Raw genomic sequence first — 14947 nt, 5'->3', positions numbered from 1 at the left:
GGCTGAGATAGAGAAAAGCACACAACTATGGTGCCTCTCCTCTGCTTGTTAGCAGCGTGTTAACACAAGAGTGCTTTTCCTTGGTTAACATTCACCTTTGTGTTTGCAGTGGTGAAACTGAAAAGCTGTAGGAGCAGCTCATCTTTCCTCCTCTGTGTTACTGTGACTAGGACCTGCCAGTTGAGGTTTTGTTTTTAAAATATCCTCAGGTGTTTGTGCTCGAGCAAAGAACTCACGAGATTGCCAGGAGTTGCAAGTTAAGCAAGTGCCTTGGAGAAAACATTAAAACATGACATACTGTCCAATTTCTCCAAGCCTGGAGAAATTTTACTTACTCCTGCTTGCTTTTGCTGTCTTTATATTTGTTCCTTTTCTTTTTACATGCAAGTTAGATATTTGCATGTGCTGTGGAGCAGTACAGGGGTCCAACTTGGATGACTGAGTCCTCTAATGTCAAATTAGATAAAATATTCAGTCTCCAGTCGATTAGCTTGTATCCAACTAATGAAGTAACCATGATGTGACACTTGGGCATTTGCTAACATGACTAACAGTGAAAGCTAGATAATACTCCAGATTGCTTTCTCTTTCCTCTGAATCAGATTTTCACAAGCCGGTAAGGGCAACTTATGAATCAGCCAACAATCTGAAAGTATTTTTTGCATGAAACAGTGCTGTTGGAGCCCTTTGGCTGGGACTTCCAAAGCTGTGTGTGTGCACCACAGAAAAGCTTTCACACCTGTGGGCTTTTCAAAAACATATCAGAGCTGAGCACCCGGGGTTTGAACCATCTGGGGGAGGAGCGCACAGCTTTGAGGTTATCCCTGTGCGAGGCTCAGAGCTGTAATGCAACAGTCAAACAGTGCCTGCTGAGGCTCTGATTAGACATATGGGCTGCCTGAAAGAGATAATGGTGGGTGTCAGGGCAAGGTCATCTGTAGCAGCCTGAGTGCACGTGCAAACCGCACTGAAATCTGTGTCTCTGTCGCTTTTCCACTGCATTATCTGGGCAAGTCAGTGACAATGATGCCTTATCCATTTTGCAGCCACCCCTTTGATCACAGCATAGGTAGAGCCCGAATCTGTGTGAGATGCAGAGTGCAAGTCAGTTCACCAGGATGGTTAGGTACTGAGCTGCCCTTCTCCATGGAGCTGTGCTTGGTGTCTGCTGGCAGAGCGCTAACGGAGCCTCACAGCTCCTGGCACACAGCTCCTTGGAACCCTGCCCTGCTTCCTGAGTCCTACATCGGGGCTGTGTAAACTGCTGGAGGTCACTTGGCACCTCGTTCTTGTTTGCATCCCTCACTCCAGCAGTGTTGGCCTCTGCTCTGCACTCTTGCCCTGATGATAGCACGAGGTTCTTGGAGCTGTGCTGCCTTTCCCTGTGTCATCCATCTGTGACTTTACAACTGGTCCTCAGAGCACTGAGATTTGCAAAGCGTTGCGCTGCATAAATCCTTCATTTAGCTGCTGCTGAGGTGCTGAGGGCTGGAGTTAATGCCTCGTCTGAACTGGGAGATGACAAATTCTTTCGTATTACTTTGTGGTTGAGAAAGCTGTCATTGATTCAGGCTTCATTAAAAGATCACTGCACTGTGATCTTTTATCACAAGAAGAGTGATGATGAGACCGTACCCATGAACTGTTGTGGCTTACTTGACAGTTCTGTCTCAATCTGAATAGACCTTTGGAACAGTTCCCTTAACCATTGCTTTGCTGTTTCTTTCAGATGTAAATCTTGAATACAGTTTAACTGATGAGTATTGCAGGCATCATTTCCTGGTGGGGATGCTTCTCAGAGAAACCTCTGTTGCCTTGCAGGACAACTATGATATCAGATATACGGCCATCACAGTCTTAAAAAATCTCTTGATAAAGCATGCCTTCGACAACAGATACCAGCACAAGGTCAGGCTTATTTTCTTGGCTTTTAAACGTAAAGGTCTTGAATTTTATGGAAAAACATCAGCTTTAGATTTTGCACGGTGCACTGAGAGTGTTCTCATTACTGTTCAGGGAACCGTTTTAAGTTGCAGTTATGGCATTACAGGAATAGCTCTGAGAAATGATCTAGGAATACAAATAACGTGCCCGTGATAACTGCAGAGCTCTTATCCATGCTGAGTATTTACATAATAAAGCCTCGAGCCATTAAAGGACTTGAAAGTGTTCCTAGCCAAGAGGCTGTTCAAAGTTAAGCAACGTCAGTGGTCTTCTGGACTTGGACTTAAATTAATATCCTGCGTTAATGTACTATAATTAGGAAGCAGGACTGATCTCTGTTAAAGTCAGCTGCATGTTTTGCCAATTAGTGAGCCAGAAGAGAGGATCTGTGGATTCTCACGAGATGTTGGATTTCCGCTGGGGAGTTTTCAGCTTCCTTTGGTCAGTGGCTCAACATGTGGTACTGCTGAGAGCTTGGAGATGGGCTTGGTGGTTTTTTTTGATGCTGATCCCTGCTGAAACATATGTCCTTGAAAGCGCTGAGCTACCAGCACAGACACTACATGTCCGTGATGTAGGCTGTAAACATGCCTCTGTTAAGAGTTTAGCTCTTAAAATTGCTCCTAGTTTGCTACATTCAGGGTTTTACTTTGGAATATGGATAGCATCCTGGACACAAAGGGTGGGGACGTGACCAAAATGCACCAGGGACTCCTGCCCCTCTGCATGGACTGGAGCCAGCTCCTCTCCTCTCCCTTCTCTGGACCTTTAGCAGTATAACTGGAAGGGCTGAGTGGGAGGTGGTCTTGTTTCTCTCTGCACCATGGATCCCCAGTGACTTGCATAGCCTGGAACAAAGCACAACACGTGGTTGCTGCCCAGACTTGGTGAAACAGGAGAGGTTTGCCAACTCTCTGTCACAGCTGGGTCAGAGGCAGCCTGTGTCAGCTCTTCTGGGGTGCCTGAAAGCTCTCATGCTAATTCAGAAACTGTTTGCTTCATCAGCATGCAGCAGCTCCCTGCCTTCTCAAAAAAGCCACGTGTCTTCAAACTGCCCTGCTGTATTCTGGTGTGTGTCCTGCTCTGGGCAGCATGGCCAGAAGGCTGCATGGAGCCAGGGCAGGATGCTCAGCTGGTGTCCTGGAAACCAGTCCCATTGCAGGCAGCAGACGCTGCTGCTGCAGTCTCATTCCAGCTAAGGAAACCTCGTCTTCATCAATGGTTGAGAGAGGGTTTGCTGAGCCCATAGGCATTATCAAGGTTTCTCATATCTTTTGTCATATGGAATCAGAAGAAAATGTTGGGTGCTTATATCAAAACAACACAGCCCTTAGATGTCTTTTTCTGTCAGCTCCAGGATAATCATTTTTTTGACAAGAAAAGAACTGATGTCAGAGAACCTTGCATTTAGAAAAAGCCAAACAGACTCTCTTGATTATTTCAAAACTTTATAAAAAATCTGTATCAGTTAATTCAAGTTTTCAAGTTAATCCCTTCCTCCAAACTGTTTTAAATAGAAATGTTGGCTATGGAGAATTCCCAACTGGAAGCAATAGTCAGCACCTCTGAAGAAACAAATGTTTTTATTTCATTACTGTGGGGTGTTGCACTTCAAAATGGAGCTGTGAAGTGCCAGTTAAAGAGTTAGGAAATCCGAGATTGTCCAGAACTGGGGCCCCCAGTGCAAGGAAAGCATGGAGCTTTTGGAGTGGGTCCAGAGGAAGCCTGATGATGCTCAGAGGACTGGGGCAACTCTCCTCTGGAGAAAGAGGGAGGATCCTGAAGGATCTGGACTTGCTCAGCCAGGAGAAGAATCCACAGAGACCTCACTGCAGCCTTCCAGCACTGAAAGAAGCTTCTGAACAGAGAGGAACTGACTTTTTACACGATCTGACAGTGACAGGACAAGGAGGAATGATTTTAAACTAAAAGAGGGAAAATTTAGGTGAGATGTTAGGAGGAAATTTTTCACTCAGAGGATGGTGAGGCCCTGGCACTGCCCAGAGCTGTGGGTGCTCCGTCCCTGGAGGTGCCTGAGGCCATGCATGGGGCTCTGGGCATCCTGAGCTGGTGCTTGGCTCAGTGGGTGGCAACCAACCCATGCCAGGAGGGTTGAAACTAGATGATCCTTAAGGTCCCATCCAACCTAAGCCATTCTATGATTCGTTCTATGATTCTATGGTTTGTTTGTCATGCTTCCTGTACAACTGGGAATGCCATTCAGCCCCCGAAATCCCTCATTTCCCAGAGCTCGTTGCTGGTAAAACCCACTGGTGGCATATACACATTTTTGGCTGAGGAATTTCCTTTTTTCACATTGTGGAAACCCTGAGCTCTGTTCCTCTCCCCTTTTGCAGAACCAGCAGGCCAAAATCGTCCAGCTCTACCTGCCGCTGCTGGGGCTGCTGCTGGAAAACATCCAGCGCGTGGCCGGCCGCGACGTGCTCATCTCCTGCACGGCTGCCTCCAGCCCTGTGAGTACAGCCCAGCGGCCCAAGTGGGCTTCTTTTTCTTCCTTCCACCCAGTAATGTGTTTATTTTGTTTGACCTTTTTCCTGTGATGGTTCTCTATTTGCTGCATTGCTGTTTTCTTTGCTGTTGTATTCCTCTAAGGCACGCATCGTGCTGTGCAGAGAGGTAAGTCCCTCCAAGTGCGATGAGAACAGGACTCAGTTCCCATCTGCCTCCCATAAGGGCTCGTGCTTGCAGATGAGGCTTCCCTGTTTGTTTAGGGCAAAGCAGTAACAAAAATTTTTAAAAAGTCTGAATAACAACAGCATCAAATCAAGTGATGAAAAATGAACAAGCTGCCATCACTTCCTTTAACGTGCCTTGCTGTTCTCTGTACTGCACCCCAGAGCGTTTGTTTCCTTATTAAGGATGTAAGGAATTTTCACCTGCGTTTTAAAAGCTGCTCTAATCTTCTTTTTTATTCCATTATTCTCTTTTATAAAAGAATAGCTATTATCTTCTGTTGGTCACAAAAACCTCATATTGCTTTACAGGCATCCAGGGATGAATTCATCTGCAATTTTGCATCCCCCTCAAATAGATCCAGCCTGATTGTGGACAAGGATTCAGGTAAATTAACTGTTCTAAAATTCTACTTTTGCTTTTATGTTCAATGCAGCTACCACCAGTCCTCGGCAGTGTGATATGTTGAGGAGTGTGGGTGCAAACTGCATCATTTGGAGTCTGTGTTTTTTTCCCAGCAGCACTTCCAAATGGCCATGGGATGAAGCGAGAGGACTCAAAAGGATCCCTGAACTCAGAAGGGGCAACTGGTTCCCCGGATCAGAGTGAAAATGTAATGTATCTGGGGTTAGAAAGGACAGTGCTCACTGCTGTGCATAGGCTGTTAGCTAAGGGGGACAAAAAATAATTGGTAACAATGAAAAAACAGCTTGTAAATACCAGGGAGACCTCATTGTGGCCTTCCAATATTGGAAAGGAGCATATAAACAGGAGAGGGTACATCTGTTCACAAGGGTGGATAGTGATAGGATAAGGGGGAATGGTTTTAAACTGAGACAGGGGAGGTTTAGGTTGGATATGAGGAGGAAATTTTTCACACCCAGGGTGGTGATGCACTGGAACAGGTTGCCCAAGGAGGCTGTGGATGCCCCATCCCTGGAGGCATTCAAGCCGGATGTGGCTCTGGGCAGCCTGGTCTGCTGGTTGGTGACCCTGCACATAGCAGGGAGTTGGAACTGGATGAGCACTGTGGTCCTTTGCAACCCAGGCCATTCTGTGATTCATTCTATGATTCTATGAAATACCTCTGTTTTGGAACAAACAGATTCATCTTAGCAGAAGCTGGGCTTGCTGGTCTGGTATGCTTTCCCTCTTTAAAATTCTCTGAGACAAAAATATAAGTGTTGGCAAATTATTTATGAATGGCAAAATGCATGAGGAAATTCTCTGCTCCCATGGTGTGTGTATCCACACACAGATGTGTTCTCTGTGCTGGGACAGGACTGAGCCCGGCCAGCATACACTGAGTGGTGCTGGGAACTGGTTTTCACACACAGCTGGGAGTCAAAGCACAATGATGTGAGAGTTGGTGACTGCTGACGTGGGAGATTAGATAGGAGTAGGAAAATCAGCACAGGGTAATACCCACAGTCATAAACTTGCAGAAGGTGACAGCACAAAGAGGTCTGACTGCAGCATCCAGATGGTGTGTGCTCTCCTTGTTGGCAGATCGCACGCGTGGAAATTGGTATTTGTGCAGACCAGCTCCTGGTTTGCCTTCAGGTGCTTTCCAGATGTGTTGTGTTAGCACGAATCCTTGATACAGCTTTAAAAACATTGGCCCTTCCAACGAGCAAAGCAAAGCAATGCTTATCCGGACTCCTGCTGACTGTGTCCTGACATGCTCAGGAGAGGTGGGGGTCCCCCACAAGAATCACAAGGCTACAAAACCAAGCACAACCAATTGCCTGAGCATCACACTGCAGAGCTCAGGGCACGTGCTTCCACCCTGCTGGCAGCAACACCTGGCTGGGTTTGCAGAAAACATTTGGCTTTCAGCTCACCTCATCTCCACAGCCAGGCACATTCATCCGTGTCCTTGAAGGTATATTTTTCATAGTAGTAGAAAATAGCTTCTCTGTCAGTGCATATCACTTCCTCAAAGCCTTGTGAGAGCAATGCATTGTGAAGGAGCACAGCTTTAAGGCTCTGTATGGGAGCAGACATTGTTTATTGCGGTTCTGTTGGAGTGTGTGCTGTCTGGATAATTTGGCACGGTTGGCAGCACAGTTCTGGCCATAGCACTGTATCTCGAGCCCTAATCTGAATGTTTAATTCTGTGTTCTTATGACTCACGTCCATAGCCTGCCCCAGAATAAACAACACATATGATCTGCGGGTCAGTTTCCAAACATATGAGGCACAGCTTTAAGAGAAGCATCCTCGTTAGAGCTTAATTGTATCCGTTTGTCAGAGGATATGACTAGGGCAAGCACAGAGAATGCCAAACAGGGTGGTGCATCTTTAAAAGTCCCCTCTTTCCCACCACAGAATGCACAAGACTTCCTTTCCCTCAAACACTGACAGCAGAAGACTTTCTCTCGTGTTCGCCTAACTCACAAAAGAGGAGGGGAAAAAAACAAAAGGCACTCCCAAAACTCAGGAGAATAAAACAAAATGGTTCTTTTCTTAAGTGGAAAGTTCCTGTTTCTTTAGTTACTGACATTTTGGTTTGGTGCATACACATTTAACAAAAAGATTCTTGCTTTAAACCATAAAAGTGAATTAATTTTGTTTGGCCAAAAACTTCAAAATCGTCACAGAGCTCAGATGCTGTAGCGAGAAGGAGGGATAGCAAGGCTGCCATGCATTTTGCTAGATAAGGCATCCTTCTCTGCCCAGACATGTGTTTGCTGGGCAAAGAAAGCTTTGGCTGGATTTCCAGACTGCTTATCCCTAGATGGGACGTGTCCAAGGCATGTCCTAGGAGGTGCTGCTGGGGACAGGAGGAGAGCTGGTGCATCTGGCACATGCCAGATATGTTGTGTCTGTGCTCAAGCACAGCCCAGATACCCGTGGCCACGGGGCCACCACGTGACATTCCTGTCCCATTAGATCCGCAGGAGCTCCACAAGGAGCAGCGTGTCTCACTGCAGCCGCCTGGACCAGTTTGAGATCCGCACGCTCCTGATGTGCTACCTCTACATTGTGAAGATGATCTCTGAAGGTTGGTGGCTCTTGCTCCTTATGGGGTGTACCAGAGGGCAGCCAGAAAGACAAGAGGCCGTCGTGGGCTGCTTGGGTCTGTAAGGTCCCTTTTCTATTAAAAGAAAAGAATCTCAATGTATGTCTTTCTCTTTCTCAGATACACTTTTAGCCTACTGGAACAAATTCTCACCTCAAGAGCTGATCAACGTCCTTGTGCTTCTGGAGTGAGTATCACGAGGCTGCAGTTCAAACCCTGCACCTCTGTGCTGGCACCAAGGAGGAAGAAGTGAGTGCAGCTGCCTCTCAGGACACACAGGGCCCTGCAGAGCCCTAGGGGTGTCTGGCCAGGGTGTGATGAGGTGTCACAGCAGCAGATAGCTGGGGAGTCAGCAGAGCACCAGAGAGTTCAGAAGCAAGGGTCTGAGGTCTTGCAGCGCATGAATATAGACCCCAAACTCTCATGTGTGGAGGAGTGTGTCCACAGACAAGGACTGGAAAGACTAAAAATGTTCTGGTTGTTCCTGATCTGCAGAATCTGTAACGTTTTCTTTCTTTCTTTCTAGAGTGTGTTTATTTCACTTCAGATACGTGGGGAAGAGAAATATCGCCAGGTATTGTGCTCTTCCATCTGGCCGTCCCCACTCTCCCTGCTGCAGCTCGGGCAGGGAGGGAGCACTCACACCCACACTGGGCAAACCTAGCAGGCAGGGAGTCTATGGGGCCATGCTGGGACTCAGCTCAGTGCCATGCAATGAGTAGAATCCTCTCCTTGTAGCACCCTTCCCCTTCCCTCCCCTCTATCTCTTGCAGGAGACCCCCAGCCCCAGGCACTTTTGGCTGCCTGTGCAGGTTTGCAGTGTACCCTGCAGCTGGCTGCAGGTGAGACATGAGGCATGGCTCTATCCCAGCCATATGAGCAGCAGCTCTGGTGTTCTTAGCTTTAAGGCAATCTGAAGCAGGAGAGAGTAGTTCAGTCAGTATTGGGATGGGCCACATTAGTGCATGAGAGGGAGGCCAGGTCTCCAGGCAGGTGCCTCAAGTGTCATAGAATCACAGAATGGCTGAGGTTGGAAGGGACCTTAAAGGTCATTGAGCTCCAAACCCCTGCTATGGGCTGTGTGCCTCCCCACCAGGTCAGGCTGCCCAGAGCCCCTTCTGTGGCCTTGGGCACCTCCAGGGATGGGGCACCCACAGCATCTTAGCCAATAGTGTCAGTGCCTGGTGAGTGTCAGTGCCCTCTGAGTAAAGAATTTCTTCCTAACATCTATCCTAAGTTTACCCTTATCACTGTAAGACCATGTAAAAAGTGCTTATAAGCTCTCCTCAAGTACTGAAAGGCCACAATGAGGTCTCCCTGGAGTCTCCTCCAAGCCAAACAAACCTTGTTCCTCAACCTATCATAAGAGAGGTGCTCTGGCTTACGGAGCACCTTTGCAGCTCTCCTCCAGACCTGCTGCAGCAGCTCCACATTCTTCTTGTGCTGGAGCCCCCAGGCCTGGAGCAACCTTTATCCCATCCTACAGCCTTCCTTCCCCTTGCAGGGTGCACGATGTCTGGGTGTCCAAGCATGTGGCAGCCGATAGGAAATCGCAGACAATGCCAGCACTTCGCAGCAGAGCTGGAGGGATGCAGGCACGGCTCCAACACCTGGGCAGCTTGGACACATCTTTCACGCTCAACCACAGTACGTACAGCAGAGCAAGGTGTGCCCATGCCATAATAGCCTGTTGAAAACGTGCATGCGTCCATTGGTCACTTGTTCCTCATTGCCTGGGGATGTGGAAAGGGAGAACCTTATCTGTATCAGCATTTAGATTTGGTGGGAACCAGAGTGTTGAGCACCATTTCCTCCCGATTTGCTTTCCATCCGCAGATGCAGGCACCACAGAAGCAGATATTGTGCACCAGGCATTGCTGGAGGGCAACATAGCAACTGAAGTGTGCCTGACAGTCCTGGACACCATCTCTTTTTTCACTCAGAGTTTTAAGGTCAGCTTTGAAATCAAAAGTGCCATAGAACAGCGTGCTGTGTTTCTGCGTGCCTGTTGCTTTCAGTGATCCGTTCTTTCAGACTGACAGATTGTGGAAGTGTTTACAGAAGTAAATCATTTGCAGCTCGTTGCATGGAGTGTTTCATGGTCTTGCCGAGCAATTATGCAATATCTCCTAATTCCTTCAAAAATGCAAGACCAGAGAAAATTATGTGGACGTTATGTTGTTTGTTATGATTGCACACATTAGCAAAACGGAAAAAAGGGAAACCACCATATAGTAAGGAGGCAGTGGAAAGGGAAATGAAGGTCTGGCATGCTTTGAACAGTCACTGGCTTCTATCATTAATTGCTTATATTTAGATTTCTGTATGTTGCTGAATGTGGATGTCTCTAGGACTGAGGCATTCCAGCTGTACTTGACAGTCTAAATAGCACCAGTCCCCTCCATGTAGTGATTCACTTTGTGACAGTCACTGACATTTGCAAGACTCAGAGCCTCTGTGATAGAGAGAGGCCCAGGCAGGCAACCAAGTACTGACATAGTGGTCCAGAAAAGCTCTTCCTCGAAGTTGGAGGAACTCATGAGCACAGTTCCTCCAAAGAGCATTGTGTTCTGCATGGTGTTGCAAGAACAGCTCTGTATCTCAGCATAAGCACCACCAAGATTTCATTTTCAGATGTGCCGAGCAACACGAAACAAGTCATATCCTGTGCTTCTGTTACAGAGCAAAAAGTCCATCCTGGAGCTTCCATCTGCTCCATAGCAGCTTGGCAGCGCCAGAAGGATTTAGATGCAAGAGTTAAAGCTTGTTTTATTTTCACAGTTGCCTCTTTTTTAATATAGCCGGACCACAAGACAACGTGATTTTCAAACCACAGGACAGGCTGCATTCCCTTCTGCTTTAATGGGCTTCTGCTTTGCTTTTACGGACATCCAGTGTTACCACACAGAAGTGTGCTGCAGTAAAAGTGCTGATGCTGTTCTTATTGACAGCATAAATAATTTCAAATAAAACATGTGGATCGTAAATAAAACTCTTCTTGAGACTCACAAAGCAAAATGGAGACAGCAGTGTCATGTTGGTAACTGCCTGTTTTATTTAAGGCATACCTGGACCATTGGTGAACGTTTTACAGAGCGTTGTCCAAAACCTAGCTTTGTTTTGGAATTAGTGATGCAATAGCGTCAATGTGTTTTTGTTCTGTTCTCTTAAAATAGCCTCTGGCCAAATACTGTAAGTTAGTACTGATTGTCATGGTTTCTGGTTATAGTTTTACTGAAGGCTCTGCTCCACATCTGGCTTAAGAATTGATATGGTGCAAAATTATCTCTGTCATTTTCACCTTCAGGCACAATGCTTCTGCGAAGTAAATTCTCTCCTTGCTTTCCAGACCCAGCTCTTAAGCAACGATGGCCACAATCCCCTCATGAAGAAGGTTTTTGATATTCATCTTGCTTTTCTGAAAAATGGGCAGTCAGAAGCAGCTCTTAAGCATGTGTTTGCCTCCCTGAGAGCTTTCATCAGCAAGGTACGTAACACAAACCTGTGGGATTTCTGTAGGCATGACAGAGGAGACCAATATCTCCTGGCCTTGGCTGCATGTGGGAGAGGGTCGATGGCTGAACTAATCCCTGCACATTGCTGAGCTCAGAGCCCTGGAACACAGTGAGGCTGCCCAACCCCCCGAGCTCAAAGCCACAGCTAACCACACCAAAGCAGTGTGATGCTATTGCTGGCATTTCCTTCCATGTTTGTCACAACATACCACTTCTCATAAGCACATTTTCGATACCAGAGGTACACGCAAGCTCCATTGCTTCCAAGCTGCACAGTTATAATCAAACAAATGAAAAGCTCTGGAGTCACTGGAATGCAACACTTTGTTAATGAGATAAATTTGTGTGGCTTGAGATTGCAGCCCAGCAGCCGAGCGTGTGATGGACATGCAGCGATTATTTCCAAAGGAGGTCTTGCACAACTCACTGAACAAAGTTTGTTATAAGACAGAGACATCTAAAACTTGTTTTTCAAAGATGAAGAAAGCCTGTGCTATGAATATTTTACTGTAACCACACAGCGAAGCTAAGAGCTAATATGAATATGCCTAGGATTGATGTTTGGTTTGTCCCAAGCAGATAGAGCAAAAGCAGAAAATGCAGAAGTCTCACTAGCTAGCTGGCTCCAGACAGCACAGTTTCCTACTTGAGGTTTTCCACAGGGCTCCTTACATCCTCCCACATTGGCAGCTGGAACCAGAAGGAATCACTCCATTTTTCTGCAGGATACAATTGATGATTATTGCTCTGCCTTTCCCCGTGTCTGTCAAGTTTTCTGCTTGACCATGGTCTGCGTAGCTTTGAAATACATCCTGCTGCAGATCTACACACAGCCCACATGGACACAGTCCACCTGCTCCTCTCTCCCTTTAATTAGCTGAAATTTTATTTAGCCGTAAAAAAAGAAATTCTGCCTACAGCAAATAAGAGATCTTCCTTGCCTCCCTGGCAAATTTTCTGTGGTTGTTTAAGCGTGCAGCCAAACCTACACACCTGTTTCATCTGATCTCACCATCAGCCTTCACAGCTGGAGCCCTGCAAGGGTTATATGCTCACTTTCCAAAACACCGATTGCAGCAGTGCAGGCTGCACTCTGGGCTGCTGTGAGGAATGGGGGTCCAGGTGATTTCCTTGGGTTTCTGACAGCTCAAACCCACAATGGATTTGGCATTTAGGGTGGTGAGTCACTGGCACAGGCTGTGCAGAGCTGGGGATGCCCCATCACTGGAGGTGCTGAAGGCCAGGTGGGGTTGGCCTTTATGGAACCTTCCAGCCCAAACCAGTCTGTGACTCTGCCATTCTATGATTTACTGGCCCTGAGATCTGAAAGATTTCTTTCAGTTAATTTTTCACGTTTCCCCAATAGCAGGACACAGTGTTGCTTCTGTAAAAGCAAGATATGAGCCCAGCAGATGGTATCTATAAGGAAGTGATTTCTTTGCCAACTCCGTAACCACATGGTCCCAAACTTCCTTTTATGTCCTCTGAAGGGCTTTTCTAAGACACAGTGAGTGTGAGGATTAAATAACTGGGGGTGAGTGTTACAGCATTTCACAGCAAGTGCAAGGATGTTTTGTTTTCCTGCCAGCTTGTTTTGAAATACAGAAATCGTGCTGTTTTGTTTTGAGTTGCATATCATGGCTAGCTATAAATTGGTGTTAACTTTGAGAAAGCCAAAAGTGCATTATATCTTTGATATAGCTGGAATAGACAATTTCCCATTTTTTATGGCCTTCTGCAGCCATAATTACAATGAAAAGAATCCCCCTTTTATCTCGTGTCACAGCAAATGATTGTTGGAGGGAAAAACTGAGAGCTATTTCGCTTCCTAAAAGCTGTCTTAAAAATACCCTTCTTCCTTCACTAAACCTGGTAATTTGCTAGGAGGGAGACTTTAAAAAGATATGTCGCAAGAAAGCAAAGAACAAACAAGGTCTATAATTGTTTGCATGTTTGGTTCTGGATCTAAAATGAATGCTGCTTGCATGCATGTATGCTGGGAATATGTTTGGAGGCATCACCAATCCCAGGTCCTGAAGGAAGCAGAGCCTTGCTCTTTTTCTGCAACAGCTGATTGTATCCAACCACATCAAGTCTTGCTTTGCCTCCCTGTTAGCGCAATCTCACAGCAGCAGGCTAGAAACTTCACTACCTTGTAGGCTGGAAAAGGCAAGAGGGAGCATAAAGCTGTCTGCCCTGCTTTACTGGGGTTTATAATGGCCCCTGGCAGCTGTAACTCAGCAGCTGGCCAAAGCTATGGTTATGGCAAGCACAAACCTTTTGGGTGCTGCTTAGGTGCCAGGAGTGATAGCATCTGCTCAGGATCAGTCTCCAGCAGGAAGTTGCCTGGGGATGCAGGCTTACTGTGAACAGGGCACGGGTTCTCTTGGACAACACAAGGAAAAATGCACAGAGAGAAGACTGGAGTTTGTTCTCCAGCAGGTTCCCAGGAAAAAATTTTCTCCCTAGCATTGGGTTGGAAGTGTCTGATAAGTCTCTGCAGGCAGTCAGTGATTCATGCTGAGTCAATGCCAGCCATATTCTCTAGGGTATCCCTGTGCTGCCTGTGCACTCCCAATTTCATATCACTGCAGCCAGTTCTGGGCTAATCCCAATTCTGAGCATGACTCCATCTCGCAATGGGCGAAGGACTGAATTACAACAGGCAATAATTACTTAATAGCTCCTTGCTCAAGTGCACACTCGATCCTCTTGGCCCCTTTTTATTCATTTCTTTTCTCCCGTTTTTTTCCCCTGTGACTTTTTTCAGCGAGAGGCAGAGATCACCAAGTGCTGGAGCAGTGTCTTCACACTCTTTTAACCTGTATGGCTCTGTGTAATGGTGGACTACACCCAATGGAGTAGTCTTGCTAGACACAACTCTTAGTTCCTGTTTTAAAACCCGTTTACCAGCATGCCACAGTGATGGCCCCAGCAGTTTGGCTTAGTTTGGAAGGGATCTTAATATTGAGTACATACAAGTTTTTCTGAATCACATATATTTAGCATAAAAGATAGAGGGCCAGGGTGACAGCTCCAGGCTCTGACTTGGAGGATGTGAGTGAATTCATGGGCAGCATTTACTGTCATCTCCTATGGGGAGAAGGTGATAGAACAGAGAATTGGCTCATGGACCATGCTCAGGAAGACGTGAACTGAGCAAACCTCTCCCCTGCATGGATAAAGCCTGTGGTTATGGCTGTGCCAAGAAATCCGTAGGGCTCAGAGTGCCATCCCACAGTGTCCTAGCAGCCTTCACTACCCCAGCAGGCTCTGGTGTCACCCCCTGCAGCCACATCCCTGCGGTGGCTGCGGAGGCGGCTGCATGCCAGCACCAAACCCTTCCTTCTTCTGCTTCCCTGTGCCCAGCCCAATTTAGTGGGGGTGGAAGGAAGCAGCATGCAGTGTCCCCTCCCCACCAACCACCACTCTGACCGCAGGTGGATTGGTGCTCCAGCAAGTCCTGCATAGAGGTCTGCTGCTCTGAAATAGGAGTTTGCTCAGGGGACAGATGTGCTCCAACAGTGAGGGCCATTCCATTGCAAATCCCCAAGCCCTGCTCCCAACTGAGGTGACTCACACTGCAGTTTGGCTTTGTTCCACTGCTTCCTGGCGCCAGCTTAATACGGGGGGCAAGGGCATGAGTCACAGTGTGTGCTGGGGGCTTTGGGACAAGCGTGTGCCTTTTTTGCATACTGGAATTCCTGAGGGAAGTCATTCTTTTAGGTGTTTGTTTTTTTTTTCTTTTTCTGGGGCATATGGAAGTAAT

At 46.9% G+C, this 14947-nt stretch overlaps 1 protein-coding gene across 4 annotated transcripts in view; it reads left to right on the top strand.

The window, feature by feature from the left end:
* The window catches only part of DOCK11 (dedicator of cytokinesis 11), a 69802-nt gene that overhangs the window by 39075 nt on the left and 15780 nt on the right, over positions 1 to 14947 (top strand). For 3 of the 4 annotated variants that reach the window (XM_052672883.1, XM_052672881.1, XM_052672885.1), the window contains exons 31-40: positions 1730 to 1908; positions 4302 to 4418; positions 4950 to 5025; positions 5157 to 5251; positions 7534 to 7645; positions 7784 to 7850; positions 8190 to 8237; positions 9168 to 9310; positions 9500 to 9615; positions 11013 to 11150. In XM_052672883.1, the coding sequence (XP_052528843.1) occupies positions 1730 to 1908; positions 4302 to 4418; positions 4950 to 5025; positions 5157 to 5251; positions 7534 to 7645; positions 7784 to 7850; positions 8190 to 8237; positions 9168 to 9310; positions 9500 to 9615; positions 11013 to 11150 (1091 nt within the window). The remainder of the gene's footprint in view (positions 1 to 1729; positions 1909 to 4301; positions 4419 to 4949; positions 5026 to 5156; positions 5252 to 7533; positions 7646 to 7783; positions 7851 to 8189; positions 8238 to 9167; positions 9311 to 9499; positions 9616 to 11012; positions 11151 to 14947) is intronic. The other variant, XM_052672882.1, reaches the window with a different exon arrangement.

Source organism: Tympanuchus pallidicinctus, unplaced genomic scaffold (genome assembly GCF_026119805.1).
Source record: "Tympanuchus pallidicinctus isolate F22 unplaced genomic scaffold, pur_lepc_1.0 scaffold13, whole genome shotgun sequence".
NCBI lineage: Eukaryota > Metazoa > Chordata > Aves > Galliformes > Phasianidae > Tympanuchus > Tympanuchus pallidicinctus.
Note: the sequence above shows the minus strand (reverse complement) of the source record. Positions and strands in the feature narration are given on the sequence as shown.